Source organism: Carya illinoinensis, chromosome 5 (assembly GCF_018687715.1).
Source record: "Carya illinoinensis cultivar Pawnee chromosome 5, C.illinoinensisPawnee_v1, whole genome shotgun sequence".
NCBI lineage: Eukaryota > Viridiplantae > Streptophyta > Magnoliopsida > Fagales > Juglandaceae > Carya > Carya illinoinensis.
In genome coordinates, this window is record NC_056756.1 from 27,750,473 (window position 1) to 27,771,782 (window position 21,310).

General features: G+C 35.2%; 1 protein-coding gene across 1 annotated transcript; it reads right to left on the minus strand.

Moving 5' to 3' along the window:
• Nucleotides 1–281: 281 nt before the first annotated feature.
• On the minus strand, nt 282–20,882 carry LOC122308791 (alanine--tRNA ligase). The gene is made up of 23 exons (XM_043122008.1): nt 20,517–20,882; nt 20,024–20,262; nt 19,553–19,693; nt 18,917–19,063; nt 18,084–18,236; nt 17,471–17,600; nt 13,546–13,642; nt 13,287–13,407; nt 12,065–12,124; nt 9,628–9,678; nt 9,445–9,540; nt 9,171–9,272; nt 6,872–6,994; nt 5,964–6,107; nt 5,802–5,873; nt 5,632–5,707; nt 5,412–5,554; nt 5,208–5,316; nt 4,935–5,122; nt 3,169–3,258; nt 2,829–3,008; nt 2,291–2,464; nt 282–613 (listed from the first exon to the last, which is right to left on the minus strand). The coding sequence occupies exons 1-23, from the start codon at nt 20,824–20,826 to the stop codon at nt 542–544; spliced, it is 3,018 nt and encodes a 1,005-aa protein (XP_042977942.1). The 5' UTR covers nt 20,827–20,882; the 3' UTR covers nt 282–541.
• Between the last annotated feature and the right edge of the window lie 428 nt (nt 20,883–21,310).

Below are 21,310 nucleotides of genomic sequence, written 5' to 3' on the forward strand. Positions count from 1 at the left end.
GTAGTAAATAATAATGAAAAAGTAATAATTAGAATGTAAATAGTAATGAACTCTTTATAAATAGTAGTAAATAATAGTAAAATAGTCTAAGATTAATTCACTTACCAAACACAGCCTAACAAGCTTCGGAATGATCACTTGTTCGGCTGTTGACACATTTTAGTGCTAAATGCATTCATTGCTGCGGGCACTTACTGTTCGGGATATGAACAATCAAACTGTTATGTTGGATATAATAAGTTGGTTGTATGGAGAGTCATTTATTTCGTGGTACCACCATATTTGACAGCCACTTGAAGATAGGGATCAATTGGTTATTTCTCTAAGATGTATGGTGGCAAAAGTGAATTATAAGGAACCACCCACGTATAACACTTGATAAAATGCCTTTCTATAACAGTAAAAATGATTTTTTAAGCAAAGCGACGTATCAACCTTAATTGTGGTTTCTAGAATCATTTAGTTCTGAGTGCTAAATATCTCATTTAGCTGGAATGAGGCCATGCTTTCCCTCCATGGGAAACAGACTTTGAATGATATATCATTTCAACTTCATTGATGCAAATGTTGTTGCCAAATTGATTGCCTCATCTACACGTGATGCATCTGTTCCCTGGAATTAACAGTACATAAAATAATTAGAAAAAGATCAAGGAAAAAAGGGACATGGCACTGGCCAAATACAAAGACAAGCAAAGACAAAAGACTATCAGATAGCTGGTATTTCCTCACTTCAGCAGACATTTTGTGGGCTTTTTCCATTTGATTGGTTCTTTCTTTTTAGCTTCTCCTACTTTTTCTCACTCTTTTCTTTTTCTTTTTCTTTTTTTATTCCTTTCCTCTTGATAGGTAACTAAGAGATGGAACTTATCTGAATAAAGATTAGGGCCTCGTTTGGAGAATGAGATAAGATAAGAAATCTGTGAATGGTAATGAAATAGTTTGAGTTAAGATGTTTTATTGGGTTTTGAAAAATGAGAGAGAAAATGTTGAATAAAAATATTATAAAGTTAAAATATTATTTTTTAATATTATTTTTATTTTGGAATTTGAAAAAAGTTGAAGTGTTTTTTGTGTTTGTTTGGAAGTTTGAAAAAGTTATAATGATTAAATAATAATTAAATAGAAAAGTTAAAGATTTGAAATTGAAAAGTGTTAGTATGAGTAACGCTTGGGAAGGAGATGAGATTCCGAATGAGGCCTAGGAGAAGGCTTTGGTGGGTAAGTAGATAACTATCAAGGAAATCTACATCCTAACACCCTGCCCTTCGCAGAAATCTTGATGTTCAAATAAACTAATTCCTCAGCTCAGAAAAAAAAAATATATATATATATATATCTAATTCCTTCACCACGCAGAGAACTTAAGATCAAACCATCAACCGCTCAGACCAAGGCTCGGAAAATGGGAATTGGATTCAGAATCAAGGAAGAACCTTTGAATCGGGTGTTTCAATGTTAAAATATTAAAATATATAAATATAATGCAATTTAAGCATGTAAAATCATATATAAAAGAGTTTTAAACAAGAATTGATTGAATAGTTTCAGTAAGAATATGATATGAATCTAAATAGTTTCAAGAAGCATATAATTCAAGTATTTGACCTCAGTTGTCCTCATTTTCCCTCAAATATTCTCTTTTAAGTTATAAGCTCATAACAATGGACATTTTGTACAGAGTCACAAATAAAATACAAAATACTCATTCCGCCCCTATTTTAATTTTCTATTCAACTAAATAAAGTAAAGAATTTCATGTTTATCTTTCAATTTTTCTATTTAACAAACACAAGGAGAAAAAATTAATATACGTTTAATTTTATCATATTTTTGTACGAGAAATAAATAAGTAGTGCTAGGTAAGAGTCTCAAATAGACAAGCCCTGTACAAGCCCTTTGTAAAAAAAAGTCCCACTAATAAAGAGTAGCATTTTTACACTTTTTTTTTGTTTTGGGGGGGGGGGGGGGGGGGGGGGGGGGGGGGGGGGTGGAGTCCACTTTTTTACAAGGGCGGTGCTTGTACAAATCATGTCGCATTTAAAAAATGCGTCAAAACCAGTTTGGCTTTCAACTTATTCAAATTGAATCAGCTAAATCAATCTGAATCAAACCGGTCTTTCGAGCAACGGCTCAGACCCAAGCTTCAAAACCTTGCCCCTAATAAGCTTATGACTATAGCGTTCTAGGGGTTCTTGCAAGGTTCCATTGTGACAAAAATAAAATAAAATAAAATAAAATATTCCACTGGAATTTAACATTTGAAGGCAGCCATGTGAAAATTACTAACCTGGCCCGATGCAAGACCACCTTTCCCTTTACCGCATCGTCCTTTTAGAGGCCCCAAAGCTTCAGTCAACCATTCTGACACCTCCAAACCCTTATCTCCTTTCTGTGGCACCCCAGCACAAACCACTGCCTTATTGGTGGTCCCATCCGTACTGAAAACCATAGCAGATATCCCCTGTCCATCCATCACAACAATCTCAATATTTTATGCTCGAGTTAACAATAATGTATAAGAATCTGTGAGACATACTTTAAAGGGTATAACTCCTAGCGTATGACATCCAAAACAAAAAATCCATCATCTTGAACTAGACCACCAAGAAAAGGATCCATCACCCAGACAAACTAAAATAAACAGTTTCTTGAAAGATGTGAAATGCCTTCTAACTATAAATATGACTAATATTCCTGAATTTCAAAATTCAAAGTGATAAATTTATGCATCCCCCATCTGATTGAAAAATAAATAATATCTGCCACCCAAATCATAGAACAGCCTGACAGAGCCAAAAACTATCAGCAAAGTGAACAGTAATGACCTGTTCCAAGACTTTCTGAACTGCTTCACGAACTGCAGCTGCATCCAATCCAACATCAACACGGGATATGCAGAACACCTTCCCATTAGAAGCAGCAACTTCAGCTGCCTCAGTTGCGACCTTGACTGCTTTCTGTACATTCTCTTCAGCAATCTTCTTTTGCAGCTTTCTCACTTGATTCTACAAGTACACAACATTTCAGAACATATTATTTGTGTTTTTTTTTTTTTTTTTTTTTTTGTTTTTGGGGGGGGGGGGGGGGGGGGGGGGGGGGTAACCAGAACCAGGAACAGTGGAGATAAATTTAATGAACCAGTAACATGTTAGCACACTGCAATACCTGAAGTACAGAAAGTTTTGCCCTGATATCTGCTTTTCTGGCTGCCGGAATAGGTGCTGAGTCCACACGACTTTTCAAAGAAGCTACTGTCTGCAGAGAGGAAAATCAGATTGTTTCCAGCGGATAGCAAAATATATGCACAAACATAATATGCATTACTCCATGGGATAAGAAATGTGGCGAAAAAAAATGAAGTTCCACAAAAGCATTGTCCTAAATCAAATTTGACATCCCTAGTGTTGGTCAAAACACCAGTTGAATGTAAGCTTTATCAAAGCAGCTCATGACTGGGAAGTAAATGCCTTAATTGCATTCATTAGTCTGTTGTATTCCACCAGATCAAGAGGGAAAGGCCTTTATCGAATTCATTTAAGGGCCCTTCCAAGAAAGGGTTGACTGTCCGTATTCCTAATGATAACAACCCCTTTCTTTAGATGAGCATTTGCCAGACTAAGGTCCATTCAAGAGCTTCGTTTTTTCCTTGAGCAGCCTTTCTAGGCAATATTCTCACAATCTATAATCTAAAGAAACCAGAAGAAGATTGATTGGTGTCGCTTGTACAAGATGAGTCTAGAGTCTTTTGATCATCTTGTACTCCATAATGAGATTGCAAGTGCACTGCCTTCTTCAAACGGGTGGGCTTGACTTGGGAAACGCCTAGAGGGATAGTGGATTTCTTTGGTGCGTGGAAAGGGTTAAAACAGTCTAAAAATCACAACAGGGTGGAAGATAGCCTCTACTTGTCTTGTATGGTGTAATTGGAGAGAGCACTGCCTTCTTCAAACGGGTGGGCTTGACTTGGGGAACGCCTAGAGGGATAGTGGATTTCTTTGGTGCTTGGAAAGGGTTAAAACAGTCTAAAAATCACAACAGGGTGGAAGATAGCCTCTACTTGTCTTGTATGGTGTAATTGGAGAGAGCAATAACAATTTCTTTTTTTTTTTTCTTGGCACCAGGTGTTCGAGAACAAAGTCCCAACTAATCCCAGGGGTGCACAGGCACTTGCCAAGGAGTTTCCCACAAGTGCACCTTGGGTAATTCAAGGGAAGGTTTTCAAAATCCGATGGTCCCTAGAAATTGTTTACACCCAAGAGGATTCGAACCTTATACCTGGAGGGGGCATACTACCAAGACCAAGGCCTTTACCACGTTAGCCAACCTCTAGGGGGTTAGAAATGACAAATTTTAAGCAACAAACAAGTAGCAGCTCAAAACTCTCCTTTTCAATACCCTCTTCCTTTGGACAGAGTATATAAACTTTAATGAGTTTAGGTTACACTACTTTCTTGTATCTCTCTCTCCTTTTTTTTCACTTCCTATGAATTTGGGTTGCACCCGCACTTTTCAACAAAATTTATACTCTCCGAATAGAAAGATGGCAACACAAAATCCTAACACAACGCTAATTATAACAAAACCATTATACCAAGTTTCCCCATATAAAGGTCATATGTCAGGTCTAACTTGCCGACAAATGTGGAAACATGGCTGGCAAATATTATATATTGGTATTCATATAAGATTGAAAAATATTTGCATTATCAAATTGATAATGAGATGTCTCAGAAATGTGCATCCAACACGTGCTCATGATAAAGTGGCACTTGTATGATAAAAGAGGAACTGATATGTCCGGATTAAACATATTATTAAGATGCTGCAGAGAAAATATGCTGCACACCATAAAGGCTAAAAGTGAGCAAAGAAGACTGAGCACCTATACCTGTCAGCACCAAACCAGGAAAAAAAAAAAAAAGAGAACCAACCTTTTCCAGCTTGCTCGCTTCTATCGTTGATGCATCATTTACTTCCTTCTCAAGTAAATTTGCTACATCTATTGCATTAGAAGCAGTTACAGTTGTGACAGCAGTAATCCTCCGTACTCCCTTGGCAATTCCCTCCTCAGATAAAAGGGCAAATACCTTAGCTTCCCGTGTATTTGATATATGTGTCCCTAGATGCATGTATCCATGAGACATTCAATACAACATTCAGAGAAAGGATGTTAAAAAAGCCACTCATAGTTTACAAGACTTGACCTCCACAGAGTTCGGCAGAAATCGATAGCCATTCATTGTTCTCTGGTTCAGACAGAAGGTCCTCAACCTTCCGTCCAATTGCAACAACTCTAACTGGATCAGGATACACCTACAGCATAAAGACAAAATTATGCAACAGTTTAGCACTCAAGGCATATAATGGCCCAGTTGAGAAGACAATGATGACAAACTGAAGCAGCATACTTCACCAAAAACAGCTCGTAAACCATTTATACGTTTGGCTTCAGAAAGAGTTGCCTCCTTAGCAAACACATCTAATTCAGCTTTTATTTGATCATTCACAATTGACTCAATCCTTCTCAAATGATCAGGATCTACTGGCTTGCCTATCAAAATTCAGCAGCATGTTAAAGCGATTCAGTAACCTCAAAATAACCCAATCTGCAAGTCCAATAAAGCTTACCATGCGAAAAGTCAAATCTTAATTTTTCAGGAAGAACGATAGAACCCTTCTGGTCAACATGATTTCCAAGCACCTCCTGCATTCGTATTACAAATTATTTAAAGTCAAAGCACAAAAGGATTAACAACCATAACTTTGAAGTTCATGACCATTAGCAATGTCATGCATACCCTGAGAGCAAAGTTCAACATGTGAGTACAGGTATGATTAGGGGCAATGAGCTTACGCCTGTCATAGTCAACCTGCAGAAATCATTAGAGCACTGGAAAGAGTTAAAAAAGAAAAGAGAACAAGAACAAATAATAATAGTTATAAGATGATTCTAATTTTACCTTACAGATTACTTTGTCACCCAAGGAGAATTTGCCACTCTCTCCAGAAAAAGAACCAATATGAAGAACGAAACCTCCATAAATTTGAACATTACTAACTTGAAATGAGCCACAGGGACCATCCAGTGATCCAGTATCAAAAATCTAGAACCACAAGAACTATATCAATTGCCTAAGCTTCATTAAGAAAAAGAAGCAAAATGGCCAAGATTATTGCATAATTAATGGTCAAGTCTCAGAACCCCATTACATTAAAAAACAAAATGCGGATACGACGTTTCTGCTTATATTCCATTCCTCCTTGATATAGATGAATGCCCCTTCATATAACAACCTCCAATATCACAATTATTCAGTCTCCAAATTTATATGTTTATAGGTAGGATTCTCACCTTCCTTCTCATTTTTTCTAGATGTGATTAAATCAACTTTCTCCATTTTAATTGTCTCTGCGCCATCTTCAGTCTGTCAGCAGACCTAATAATTCAGAACTCGAAGCATATATCCTATGTGGCGCAAACCACATGGGTCAGTACATGAGCATATTTACCAAGCCTTTCCAGTCAGGACCAGGATGGAGGACTTGCTTTCACCTCCCTGAATGACCAACTATGATCCCTCTATCAACGATCTAGGTACTTATATCCATTTAAAAACACTGTACAATTAGATCCACCTTATATTTTAAGCTTATGCATTACATTCTACTCACACTCTTCCCCTGCCATCTCTGATGCAAAAAGCAGCTTTTCTTAGATAGCATCCAAGCCACTTGTGAATCATGCACACATACTAATCTCTTTTTATTTCACCATTTAGCTTTCAACAAGTTGCACAGCTAAAAAAGGTTTAATCAAACCTTGCATTTTTCTGAAAATAGGTACTCAACAACCTAAGGCATACAATACCTGACCACCTTGCTCTGCATAGAAACTTGTAGATTCAAGAACTATACCAACTTCACTGCCAGAAACAACACTTTCCAAGAACTGGGAACCAGTGTAAATTGCTCTTATAACACTTTCATGGTCCTGAAATAGAATATAGAAAATAGAAAAGAAAATAACATCAATGCAAAATCTAAAACAATATGGGTAAGTAAATTTAAAATTTTTGCACACAAAAACTTCCTCCAGCTGATTTCAATCCCTTGCATACCAAAAAACTGTTTTTATCATCAACATATCTAACCGTATAAACAGTCAAGCACAAGCATGCCCTTGTAAACACTTTTTTTTGAGGTAATTGCTGGTGTAATGTCGTCATTGATAGAACGAAGGGAAAAAAATATCATACACAACCAGCAGTTAGAGGCCTCGATCCATCAGTGAAACAGAAGGATTGACAATCAGAATTGTCAATTGTCAATTCTGCACACTATATTTTTTAAATATTAAAAAGCAGAGACATTCTGAGAAAAGAATGCTGTAGAAACAGAATGCAAAGCATAAAACAGAAGGTTCAAAAGGCTATTCAATCATTTATATCACACTTTATATATAGAAGCCCCTCAAAGCATACTGTAGTTGCTCAAAATAAGCATACACTTGACCGATACAACATGGCATGAAGCCTCAGGAAGAGAGAATGTAAAATTAGAATTAAATGAATGAGTACACACACAACGAGTGAGAGAGAGAGAATCGCGAGAGCCAAACCAGATTAATGCAAGTTGCCCATAGCTCAGAAGATGTAAGATTTTATCCCAGAGAATGGAGGATCATAAAAACAATGTTTTTTTCGCGGTGATCATTTAAACAATTAAATGGGTAGGCGATTCTGCTGCTGTTTGCAGACACAAGTAGAACACAGAACACATCTGATACTAAATATCAAATCATATATCATTGAACTTCTTTAACATTTGGTATGAAGAATTATACTGCATTGTTTATACACCCCATATCGATCTGAGACTTGATTAAGCTCTCCTTAATCACTTATTTAAAAAATAGTGTCCAAGAAGCTAGCTGTTGGTGCAGGAAACATCATGGAGATCTCTCACTGATAAAACTTCAGTGAGAACAAAGTCATGTTTAACAGTAACTGCATGGACTCAAACATTATTAAAAGAAGACAGACAGACGGGAACTATCTATCAAGTAAAACTTCTGAGAAAGACCATTTCTTTGGAGACAATCTCACTCCATGAGTGGCAAATAATTCCCACCCTTTGAAAGTTTGATGTAAACTAAAATCAGACTAAAATCAAGATCTTACAGAGTAAAGAACCTAGCAATGCAAAGACACCTTTGTTCATCTCAAAAGTATTTTTTCCCACCAAGTCTAACCATAAGAATGTGGAAGTAGATGAGCCTGTGGGGAAAAAAAAAAAAAAAAAAAAAATGCAGCACATAAAAGGTGTAAATAGTCCTTTTCTGTCTTTAGTTAGATAATATATGTCGACCTGGACTGAGCTTTCTCATACCTCTGTACATTGAGGGAGACTAAAACTAAATGATTTGTGCACATAAAATTAGAAATTTTTGTTATCCACCCACTAATTCTTTTTGCTTCAAAACCAAAATAATGAATCCTTCATGTTTGAGTTACAGCAGAAAGTCACCAATCAAAAATTGGTCAAGGAAAAGAACTTAATGAAGTACAACATCAGGAAGAACATTGATACTATAGCTAATTATGATAAACTAAATCCAAGAACACTAGACTCTTAGGCCTCATTTGGTTACACAAATGAGATGAGATGAGATGAGAAATCTATGAATCTTAGTGAGATAGTTTGTGAATAGTAGTGAAATGGTTTGAGTTATGATGTTTTATGGGGTTTTGGGAAATGAGAGAGAAAAAATTGAATAAAAAGATTATAAAATTAAAATATTGTAGAATATTATTTTTTTAATTTCTTTTTTTATTTGAAAAAGTTGAATTGTTCTTTGTGCTTTGTTTGGAAGTTTGAGAAAGTTGTAATGATTAGATAAAAAAGTTGAAAATTTGAAAATTTGAAATTGAAAGGTGTTTGTGTTTGAAAATTGTTTGGATGTTGAGATGAGATGAGATGGGATGGGACCATCTGTGAAACCAAACAAAACCTTGGCATAGTTATCAGGAAATTATTTCTTCCTTTTCAAAGTTGGAATACTAGTGGTGTTATCTAAACTTTCTTTACAACTCTTCCATACACTAATTTTCAAACTCGAGTCTATAACACTCTTACTATCATAATGTTGGTGATATTCGATCCCAAACCTTGAACCAAATAAATTTGGAGTTATCATCTGTAGCAGCAATCCCCTTCTTGTGCAATGCTGCAGTAGCATCCGCATCCATTACAATAGCACCACCAGCTTGCTGCCAACAAATACTATTAGAATATAGTATGACATGAATATTAAGCTATCCCTCCTTTTAACATATTCAGTTTCAAAACCATCAGTTCTTTCCAGAGAATATTAATCCAAAAATTTTCAGTACACAGTTAAGGACATGCATAAAGTGGGAACAGAATGTGAACTCTTCAAACCTTAGTTTGAGCATTCCTTGATCTTTCTCTTGCCTCATCCATGGCATTATTAAAACCCTCAACATCAACAAGTAGGCCCCTTTCTTCAGCCATCAACTGATAAGGAAAGCAAATTTAGTACACATAGCATATACGTAATTGTATAATTTAAAAAAGGAAAAAAAAAAAAAAAGACCATGTCACCTGGGTCAAATCTAACGGGAAGCCATACGTATCCCACAAAACAAATGCATCCTGCAGCAAGAGATCAACTGGGTCACAAACAACCATAACACAGTAGAAGAAAAGCCCTTAAAAAGATGCAAATCTTATATTTAGAAAACATTTCAGATACCCAAGATCTTTTCCATTTTTTTTCAACTTCACTTAATTATGATAAATTTTTAATGCTGATGCCCTCATGACTCCCTCTCAATATCTGTGGTCAAGCAATTCAAAGCTCCAAAATTCCATAAAGATAAAACCATACAAATATCAAGACTTTCTATTATAAGATAAATATGATATGGACAAAAAGAGGATGTTAGCCCAGTAAACAAGAAATATACAACAGATCTGCCTAATTGAAAAAGGGAAAAGTGCTATAAAAACTTGAGGAGTATAAACAGAAGAAGAAATGCTACTTTTTTTTTTTATCAGTAATCAAGAAATTTTATTCATAATAATAGGCAAAGCTGAAGTACACAGGGAGTATATATGAGAAGAAGAAACACTACTTTAAACCACTATCTGATGAAAGAAGGAAGTATGACTTGAGCTTCAAGACCTACTTTATGTGATCTTCAAATCCATGCCCATTTCTTTCTCTCTAAATACAGCAAAGTAAGCACATTGGGTTCATCCTCCACAATATAAAGTTTGACAGTTACCAAACTGCATGCTTGTAAATCCACCACTCAAGAACACAACTTAATCTATCCCAAATAGCAGCCTCACAATGCAACATAAGTGGATCCATTGTTTCCCATTCTTACACATGCAACACAACTTAATTACTATAATGCCCCACTTCCTCACATTATCCAGCGCAAGAATCTTCCCTAAAGTTGTTTTCCAACTGAATAAATTCACCATGGAGGCCTTATTCCTCAATATAACTTCTAAGAGAAAGGGGACCAAAGATGAACACAAAAGGCATTGTAAATGACTTAGCATTGAACAAACCTTTACTGATTGGGCCCCAAACCATTTTATCCTCACCATTATGTCTCACCAACTCAAATGCAACCGATCAAAAGAATTTGAAGAGATCCGCCTCCCAATCATTGGCCTCACAGACAAAATTGACATAGCCATTGAGATAATCCTTTGAGAGTCGATAGTAATCCACCACCTAAACATCCCTAGAGTGAGCAATTCTAGATAAATCCAAGAAGGCACCATTCAAGGATTGACCACCACACTAACAATCATGCCAACACCAAATCTTGGACCAGTCATCCATGACAAACCTAGTAAAGTAGGAGAAGTCTCCACAACCCCTTCTGATGTAACTCCACCCACCACAGAAGCTATCTCTACTTCATGTCCGCTAGGATCCTCTAAAGGCTCCCTCTTTCATATGTATAGCGCCATAGTCACTTCTCCAATAGAGCACAGTTAAAGAGAATTAAATTTCTAACCCCTAACACACCTTCCTCAATTGGCAAGCATACCTTGGTCCACTTCACAAGTTGGGGACTAGGCCATACCCCCCATACGTCCCCAAAAGAACTCACATTGTAGCTTTTCCAATCAGTTAACTCCTGCAAGTGGGATATGGGACACTTGGTAGGCAAGTTGGATATTGTACCCTTGATCAATGTGCTTCTCCCACCCTTAAAAATATACAGTTTTTTCCAACCAACCAAAGGACGCTCCATTTTCTCTATAATACCATCCAATTAGCTGTGTCTTTGAAAGGAGCTCCTAAGGGAAGACCAAGATAAGTCTGAGGTAGAAATCTTGTACCCAAAGATATCGGCCAAACAAGCAACATTCTCAACCCAATTATCAAGACTGGGAATCGATTCTAGCAAGTTTCTTGTTGGTGGCATGTCTTTAATTAGCAAAGTAATAATTGCTATCAAAATTATAAAGACCCAGATATTTCTTGGTTAAAACTTCAATGGTAAATAGATGTGGCTACATTGACAGTTATAAAACGGAAGACTGTTTGAAAAGTCAACGTTCACCGAGTACTACAGAATAATCCGATTTCAGGAAATTCAATTGTGTAAATGATAAATGCCAACACCATAATTTAATGAGAACAGATATACAAAAAAACTTGGGATATTTTCCTATGTTTAAAATGCTCTAGAGTGCATTATACTGAACATTGGAGTGAATACACAAGCTGCACAAAAGAAAGAAAACAACCAGGAAGGATAAGAAGAGCTTCAAGAAAGGCACTTTCCAAACAAGGTCATTGATTCTATTCTTAAACTTCTACATATACCATAAGCGCCGCAACAACACAATTTGAGAGAGGATGGTAGAGCCAATTTATTCGGCATTCAAATTAGAAGAACAATTATAATGTCAATTAATGAGGAATTGCACCAAAAACGCAGAGCGTAGTCATGAGAGAGAGAGAGAGAGAGAGAGAGAGAGAGAGAGAGATCACAACAATACTTGCCTGCCCACTTAATATCTTCCCTTGAACATCCTGAGCAGCCTTCTTAAATTTCTCAATGCCCTAGACAAGCAAATAATGAGCAAAGTTTGTCACCAAAGACATGGCACATTAGATGGAAACGACATAAATTTCTCTACAAAGGAGGGGCATAAAAGCTAAAAGGGCATCAGACAGGTAAAGCACCCATTTTAATGCTATGGATGATGACAAAAGCAAAACAAGAAAAAGGTTTTGCATGATTTCCACAAAAAAGAAAAACTCAAAAATCAAGTTTGAAAAATTTACTTGATTTCATCGTCTTTGAAATTTATTGGGAGACACAGTTGACAACTGAAAGTGCACATCAGAAATCAAATTCAACAGAATTAATATTTTCTAAGGCAGTAGTATAGAAAAGGAAAACGTTTCCAGTTGCTAATATTATTTTTTGGTGTTCATTTTGTCTGATATTTGGCCTATCTTCTTGGTTTAAATAGGATATCAGGTGTCTTGTACCATGCTTTCCAAACTTTTGCCAGTAGCCTGATTGCTCACTTAAGAGGGGCAACAAAGGAGAATACTTGTTTTTTTTTTTTTATCAGTACAAAGGAGAGTATTTGTTGATGATTGCCTATGGTCCAATTGAAAGGAAAAGGCACTTTTCAGGGTCTTCAGCCTCTGGAAATGCTTGGATTACAAATAAAAAAAACATGATATATATAAAATACAAAATTTATTTTCTATGAGAATCCTTCATTTTCCACCAAACATGCTGTAACCAACAAAAGCATCACGTTGAAGAATCCCTTAAGATCATCCAAAGAACATTCCTTGGATAATGTCATTGTAATAGAAATTATCCTATTACAATGAAAAAACGAACAGATAATATTTCATTTTAGTATATCAAACAATCTTAAACTTATTCTATAGGCTGAGCTTATTGTACTCCTATACATGGGTACGGATCTGAACTTACAATTAAAAACATTTCTTTATATATAGATAAAAACAATTCATGCATATCTGTTCAGAAATCCATCTTTAAGGAGCCTCGAAATAGCAACCAGAATGATTATCAATGAATAGATAAAGAGTACATTCATTACAACTAAGTTCCCCAAAATGATAGTCTTGTCAAAAAGAAAATTTCATCAGAAAGTGTTAAAAGGGGCAAATTATCAGAAAAGATAACTGATCATTGGGATACTGTGGGCCAACAATTCCAATATTATATACTTACCTTGAGCAAAGTCTTTCCAAAACTAGCTTCCTCTTCTGTAATTATGTCCCTAATGCGCACTTCATTTTGTTTTAGCTCCGGAAAAACATCACCCATAACTTCAACCACAACCTTTACAAGCCTAAATCCAACATAACCATTGAATTCCCAATGGCAGTTTAATTAGTTTCATAGGAAGAAACAGGGGGATGGAGAGATGTACCAGAAGGTAACATGCATAAATGAAAAACATAACAACAATTAAAACACATCTTCCTACCCATTGAAAAATCCTTCTTGAGCTTTTAATACCTCACTTCCGTAACGAACAGCCCGACGAAGAATACGCCTCAGAACATATTCACGACCCTCATTGCCTACATATGAAGTAAAATTGTCATCAATTACAATCAGAATAATCAAGATGACTGCCTGCAAAAAGATTGAATATTTTCTTAAATACACATCCAAAAGTAACAAAACCACACTTTCACTAAAAGAGAATACAATAGAGATAAATATTCCCTAAATAAATTAAAAGCACAAGAAAATCGTCAAAGCACTCAAAAATAAGTTACATGCCCCTATGATGATTCCAAATATCATTTTTTTTTATTGGCACCAGGTGCCCAGAAACAATGTCCCGACTAATCCCGAGAGTGCACAGATTTCAAATATCAATTATCATTTGAAATTGCAACTACAAAATTTTAACTTGGCGTGGGAGATGAGGGAGTAAAAAGAATAAAGGTAAAAAAAAAAATTTAAAAACAATTTTTTAAGAATGTGCCATTTAGAATTGATAAAGGAAATTTCATAAAAAAAATCCAACAAAAAATTACAAAAACAAATGAAGCTTGGCCAAGTACAATGTGCTTTTACATTCTCTTCAAAAACTATCGCCTTTTCCTCTTTAATAGCTTCAACAACAATTTGAAGGTATTCCATACAAGATGGGACGTTGGTTGGTTGGTTGGACGGAAGAGGTTGTATTTGTCAAAGGGAGATAGACTAACCATGATCAAGAGCACACTCTCAAACTTGCCTGCCTAATTTGTCTTTATTTCTCCTAGCAAGCAATGTTATCAACATTCAGAAGTTATATAGGGATTTCTTATGGGATGGTAAGTGGAAGTGATGAAATTCCATCCAGAAAATTGGACAAAGATGCATATTCGTGATTACTTAAGGTGAACTAAGTACAGAAGATGACTACTTCAATAGAGCCTTTCTGGAGAAGAGTCTTTGGCATTCTACTAATGAAAGAGAGAGCCTATGGAAAGCGATAATAGACAAGAAGTATGGTAGTTAGCGCTGTAAATATATAGAACTACTCAACAAGTTTCTGGAGATCAGCTTAGTCAAACCTGAGTTTGGCTCAATTAGTTTAATAAATGAGTTGTTTGTGAACACAAAATTATAGGGATTTCTTATGGGATGGTAAGTGGAAGTGATGAAATTCCATCCAGAAAATTGGACAAAGATGCATATTCGTGATTACTTAAGGTGAACTAAGTACAGAAGATGACTACTTCAATAAAGCCTTTCTGGAGAAGAGTCTTTGGCATTCTACTAATGAAAGAGAGAGCCTATGGAAAGCGATAATAGACAAGAAGTATGGTAGTTAGCGCTGTAAATATATAGAACTACTCAACAAGTTTCTGGAGATCAGCTTAGTCAAACCTGAGTTTGGCTCAATTAGTTTAATAAAAGAGTTGTTTGTGAACACAAAATTATGATCAACTATTAAAGGATACAAGTCATATAAAACTCCACTAGACTTAAGATCGTATAAACTCAAATAATTTCATTGTTACTATTTTTTCAAGCATTATCTTTTAACTTGAAAATGAATATTCCTTAACTATTTAAAAAAAAAAAGGAAATCACGTTCTTAATACCATGTGTGTTACTTGAGTCCTTATAAATATTACATTGATATATATATATGTAAACTATATAAAGATATTTATGAAAACTCAAAGTTTGTTTATCAAAATTTGTAGATGAAGTTATAAGATACAATAAATAATATATTTTGCTGAATTTAAGTAACCCATGACCAAGTTTAAACTTACTCAAATGAGTTGTTTGTGAACATAAAATGTAACTAGGTAATAAGCTCAAACTTAACTTATTTTCGAACAAAATTAAACGAATAAGGCTTATTATCACTTACTACTTGCTCAAACTCGACTCATCTGATTACATTTTACAAATAGAGCTGGGCCTGGGATATTAGAAAACTGATTACATTTTACAAGGTCCCTTCGAAGAAAAGGCTTTGGCAACATGCCAAAGAAACAGATAGCCTATAGCGAGCAGTGATAAATATAAACTTAGGTAGAATGTGCGGTGGGCGGTGCTCCAATGAGATGAATAAGAGTTATAGGATTAGGCAATGGGAGAACATCCAAAGGGGTTGGGGGAGTTCTTCTGATGCATCATATGCATGGTGAGTGATAGATCCAAGATAAAGTCCTCTTATAATGTATGGTGTAGAGATCATTCCCTCAAAGGAGCTTTTCAACATCAGTAAGGCCAAGGAAACATTAGTGGTAGACAATTTATAGCCTTCAAATAGTCCTCCTCAATGGGGAGTGGAGTTTATCCATTTTTTTTTGGTTACAAGTACATTCCTAAAGTGGAGGTTAGCTGTATTACGAAAGACTAGAAGGTTAATTGCTTTACCTCTTTTTATGCTTAACTGTTTTCTTTCATATTGAGACAGGATGGCAAAAACAAGATGTGCTGGAGCATATCTAAAGAGGTTTTTCAAAGCTGAATCTTTTAGGCATTCATACCCCCACGATAGCATTAGTTTCCCATGGATGATCATTTGGAAGAACCATGAAAGTGGCTTTCTTTGAGTGGAAGACTAGATTAGAGAAAATCCTTATATTGGATAACCTACAAAAGATACATGTTATAGGCATAGAGTGGTGTTTTATGTGCACATGAAATGGGGAGTCCGCGGATCATCTTTTGCTTCAATGTGACGTGGCTAGCTCATTATGACAAGCTATGTATAGGCCTTGTTTGTGTAACAAGATATTATCAGGTATTGTGATTCTCTCAGATATTTCCTACCCAAACAGCACTCAAGCACAACAACTTTCAATTGCAAATCTTCAATTTTTTTCATCTAATCATTAGCTAATCATTTTATCCAAACACAAAACCCAATAAAACTTTTCCAAACTTCCAAACAAAACACAAAAAACATGACAACTTTTTCAAATTTCAAAACAAAAATAATATTAAACAATTGTTTAACTTTATAATATTTTTATTCAACTTTTTCTCCTCCTTTCCCAAAACCCACTTTAACATCTTAAGTGAAACCATTTCACTACCATTCATAGATATTCAGAGATATTCTAGGTGTCAAAACGAGCCCTTAGTCCTTTTGAACTAATTTGGGGCATCCCTAAAGGGGTGATTGATCTATTCGGAAATGGTGGTTTGATAAATCATCAAAATGTGACCTTTGGAAAATGATCTTGTTTGATGTGGTGCATATGGAGGAAAAGAAACAAATGAAGTTTTGAAAACAGCTCAAGGAGCATAAAAGAGTTCAAGGCATTCTTTTTCAGTCCCCTTTACATTTGGGGGGCAGCCCATGTATGTTTCCTTAGCCTTTGCTTCCAGGATTTTTTGTTTCTTTTCTTTCTATCATTAGGTGTATCTGGTGTTTACTCCTTGTGTATCTTCACAATGCACTTATTTCTTTCTCTTGATCATCAATAAAAGACTAAAAGTTACATTACTTATCAAAAGGTTCTAGTGTTCCAACATAAGGGGCGAGTGAAGTCTCTTATAAAAATCTTTACATATTTTTTTTCTAATGGTGAGGAAAAAATGCTCAGAATAGGAGCTTCCAGGATCAAAATTTCAGTAACAAGGAAAGGATGCAAAGAGAAGTCTCTCCCTTTATGAGAATAATGTTTTCTCATTTGCACAGACAATTGTTTTGGAATGGGAAGGAAAAGAAAAATATCAACAATGTTACTTCAATCCAGAAGAGGATTCTTTTAAAGTAAAAACATTTATATTTTCCCATACATTTTCTGAAGTTTACAAAAATAGCACATCAAAGATCTCTGTGTAAACCAAAAATCACGACCAAATACCTCAACTCGATGAATAAAAGACCAGGGTAGAAAAAATGGGTGGACAACAATTCTCAGTTTATAATACTCTACCTGGACAAGACCCATCAGCAATGGCAAATGAAAGAGTTCTAATGTGATCTGCAACAACTCTGTATGCCATATCAACTCTGTCTAGATCATCTGGTCCAACTTTTCCGGAATATGATCGAGCCCCAGTTGCCTACAAATAAATGGATTGTCAACAATTCATATTAAAAACAATATGGATTCCAATTATCCGATTATAATTCGTAATGACCTAATACACCAAGTTACATAATAAGGAGCTAGAAAGTGATACAAGAAAACTCCTTGTTGATAACTAATAGACGCTATAGTTAAAAAATGCCAAAATGGAAAATTGCTAATACAAAGCAAAAATATTCAATAAATTCTTAGAAATAGATATTAAAAAATAAACAATTAAAAATGAAATTATAGCAAAAGGATGCATGGAACCAGAAAACACAGCAACGGTCCAATGCAAAATTACGTTCCATCATAGCCATACCCTGGAAACATGTCAATTTGGACACTGCACCTCCGTTTATATTTCTAACCTTAAAGCTGAACAAAATAATTGAAGGATGTACTGTTCAGAAATTTTAGAGTGTAAAACAATATTATAATATATACTATATAACCATCAGCATCACCATCTTACATTTTGGATTGCGTCAAATATGGGCAGAAACACATCAGTATCATAGTTGCTCATCTTTCTTTGAAGTACAGACGTCAATCTTTCAAAACCCATGCCAGTATCAACATGCTTAGAAGGTAGAGACTTTAGGGAACCATCACTTTCCCTATTGAACTGAAAGAAATAACCAAAAAAAGTATGAATAAATCAAATTAATTGCCAGGCACCACAATGAACCAAAAAGAGAAAGAATAACATCATAACTACAGTAAGCATATTTTGAAGAAGTTTCAGACATCTCATTTCAGAGATGCTAAATGGGATCCACACGATAGTGTGGAGAACTCATACCTTTTAACACCCTGACTCTAAATAACTATACTTGGTATATTTATGGTTTTCATTTCTGACAAGTTCCTAATCGGGAACTTTCTTGTTTTGGAAAGTTTAGGGTGTGTTTGGTTAAGGAAAATTTTGAAAATTTTTAAGAATTTTTTTGAAATTTTGTTAGATGCATTTTTACTAAGTTTTGGGAAAGTAGATAGGAAAATTTGAATATTTAACTCATTTTTCACATTTTAAAATATCTTAAGCTACGATAAGGACAAGTCTACAAGCCAAAGTCAATTAAGAAGCCCTTTGACATATTAAAGATTGAAATTGTTAATCACGTGTTATAAGGACTTTATTTATGCCTGTTCTACGACATTATGGTTTATCAATAATTACTTTGAGATTTCAAAGCAATTGACACTGTTTGAGATTTAAAATATTTACAAAACTCTTTTTTCTTGATGTTATTGAAAGTAGTGAAGTAACATTCCTAGCTTTGTTAGAAAGGCAGTGTTACAAACCTGGATAAATACAAGGTTCCAAATCTCAATGCAAGTAGGATCGTCATTGTTAACTAATGATGCAGCATCCCGATTACCAATCCTATCATAGTGAATTTCAGTGCAAGGTCCACAAGGACCAGTATCACCCATCTCCCAAAAATTGTCCTATTTAGAGACACAAAAATACTAAACCAAATTAGAAGAATATAATGAAAAAGAAAACAATGCACAAGAAAAATTATCAACTAGATGGAACCTTTGCACTTAAGTGAGAAAGGAATGTATATGCATATTGTTGGATTTTTAAACTAAATTAAAAAAAATTTTGATGTAAACAGAAAAATAAGATCTTGATTGCAAGAGTTAGTGCACTCGTAAGTTGTTTGAAAAACAAGCACAAATGTGATTACAAAGTTACGCATGCATGTAGTAACATAAAGACAATTTCATGGTTAAATGCATAAGTATCCCCTTACATGTATTTCTATATTTTTTTTCACCTTTTGGCATTTAAAACATGTAAATTCAGCAGCAATGCAATATGTTCTAAAATATCACATAAGAAATCAAATCCCAAGAATATTTGTGACAGAATGTAAAAGTGTAGACCCTTGTCCCAATAACATGTAAGAGAAATATCATGGAAAGTCATACTTTGCATCCAAAAGGCAGCACACGTGCTGGTGGTAAAAATTTAAGCCATACGTCTCTAGCTTCATTGTCAGGAGCAAGACCCAATTTCTCATCACCCCCAAAATATGTGGCATAGAAACGATCTTTAGGTAGTTTATAAACCTGTAACAAGGAAAGATTATTAGATGTGACACTTTTTAGACACAAAATGCAAGAATATCATATGAAAGACAATTTCACTCTAAATCAGGGCATACAGGAAAATTTTCATTAGCAATCTCCATTGAAAAGCCAAATGCAAAAAAAAAAATCTTATACAAGAATGTCGAAGCAATGCAATGGGGTCATCAACGAAATTTCCCATTCACTAATCTATTGATACAAACAAGTTGACTTAGTATTTAATATGACATTACAATGAGTATAATTACAAAGCATTTTCATTCAACCCAACAATCAAGCATCTAATATGAATCTTTAAACATAACTTGCCTCTGTAAGAAGTTCCCAGGCCCATTCAATGGCTTCTTTCTTAAAATAATCTCCAAATGACCAGTTACCGAGCATCTCAAAGAAGGTGTGGTGGTACGTGTCTTTCCCTACATCATCAAGATCATTGTGCTTTCCGCCAGCTCGAATGCACTTTTGGGTGTTGCAGGCACGAGTCAGTTTGCTTAAGGCAGTGTTAGGGTCAGCGGTACCCAAAAAGATGGGCTTGAACTGATTCATACCTGTTTTTTGTATCAGAATTTGTCTTTCAGTCTCAATACTCAATCACATAACTATGCAACCCAGAGTCTATAAAGAAATGAACATAAAATCCCAGAACCGATGAGTGCTTATCTAAACATAGTGGGTGTGTAAGAGAAATTAGCATCCATCACCTAAGTCTTTATTGGCTTCCTATACAGTATATCTGAAACGAAACCAATTCCAAGTTTTCCGGGGAACCAAAACCAAGGCAGATGGTAAACGAGAACCATACCAGCATTAGCAAATAATAGAGTTGGATCGTTGACCGGCACAACCGGGCTGGACTGCCAGTTGACGTGGTTCTTCTCCTCGAAGAACTTGATAAAAGTGTCCCTGACGCGCTTCTCCGGCCATTCCACGGATTCGGATTCGGCGCCGGGCATGTTGGGAGGGGACGACGTCGTGGCTAAAGAAGAGAATGGATGAGCAAAGAACCTGCCGAGAAGGTATGGTTTGGAAGAGGGAAAATGGAGTGACGGCGAAGAGAGGGGAAGACGAGGGTTACGCACAATTCGGCTTGTAATGAGAAAGAATCCCCTCATTACTCATTTTACGCTAAATTGCCTTTATTTCAAATATTCTATCCCCGGCGTATTCAGAACGGTGTTATCCCTATTGACAGGAGACCTCTCGGTTTGGTTGCTATTCTTTTTAATTTTCGAAACTTTTCATCAACCACTCGGTTTCTCTATCTTTTTATTTATAACTAATATGATTTTGAAAACATTTATTTTGCTCATATTATGTCATGCAAACGATTTTCAATTATTTGTACTATAATTATTTAGAGAATTTTCATTCGTCACAAGTATTTTTTTCATTTAATTTTTATTTAAAAGAAAATACTTTGACTACAAAGGAATTACACATAATTAATTAAACTCATAATCTAAAATGACATCATGTAGTATGTCAAATTATAAAGTTATTTTTATTATATAATAGATATAACTGATAAATAAAGACATATCAATTTGTGAATTTATTTTTATATAATCTTTTGGGTGATGCTCCACCCATAGAAGA

What these genes read in the sequence shown, in the direction of transcription:
- LOC122308791 (XM_043122008.1), bottom strand. Translation starts at nt 20,826, where the DNA reads ATGAGGGGATTCTTTCTCATTACAAGCCGAATTGTGCGTAACCCTCGT. An exon ending in TGCTGCCTTTTGGATGCAAA is followed by an intron (nt 19,064 to 19,552) that starts GTATGACTTTCC and finishes GTCTCTAAATAG; the next exon opens with GACAATTTTTGGGAGATGGG. An exon ending in AAGCGAGCAAGCTGGAAAAG is followed by an intron (nt 3,259 to 4,934) that starts GTTGGTTCTCTT and finishes TCCTCTCTGCAG; the next exon opens with ACAGTAGCTTCTTTGAAAAG.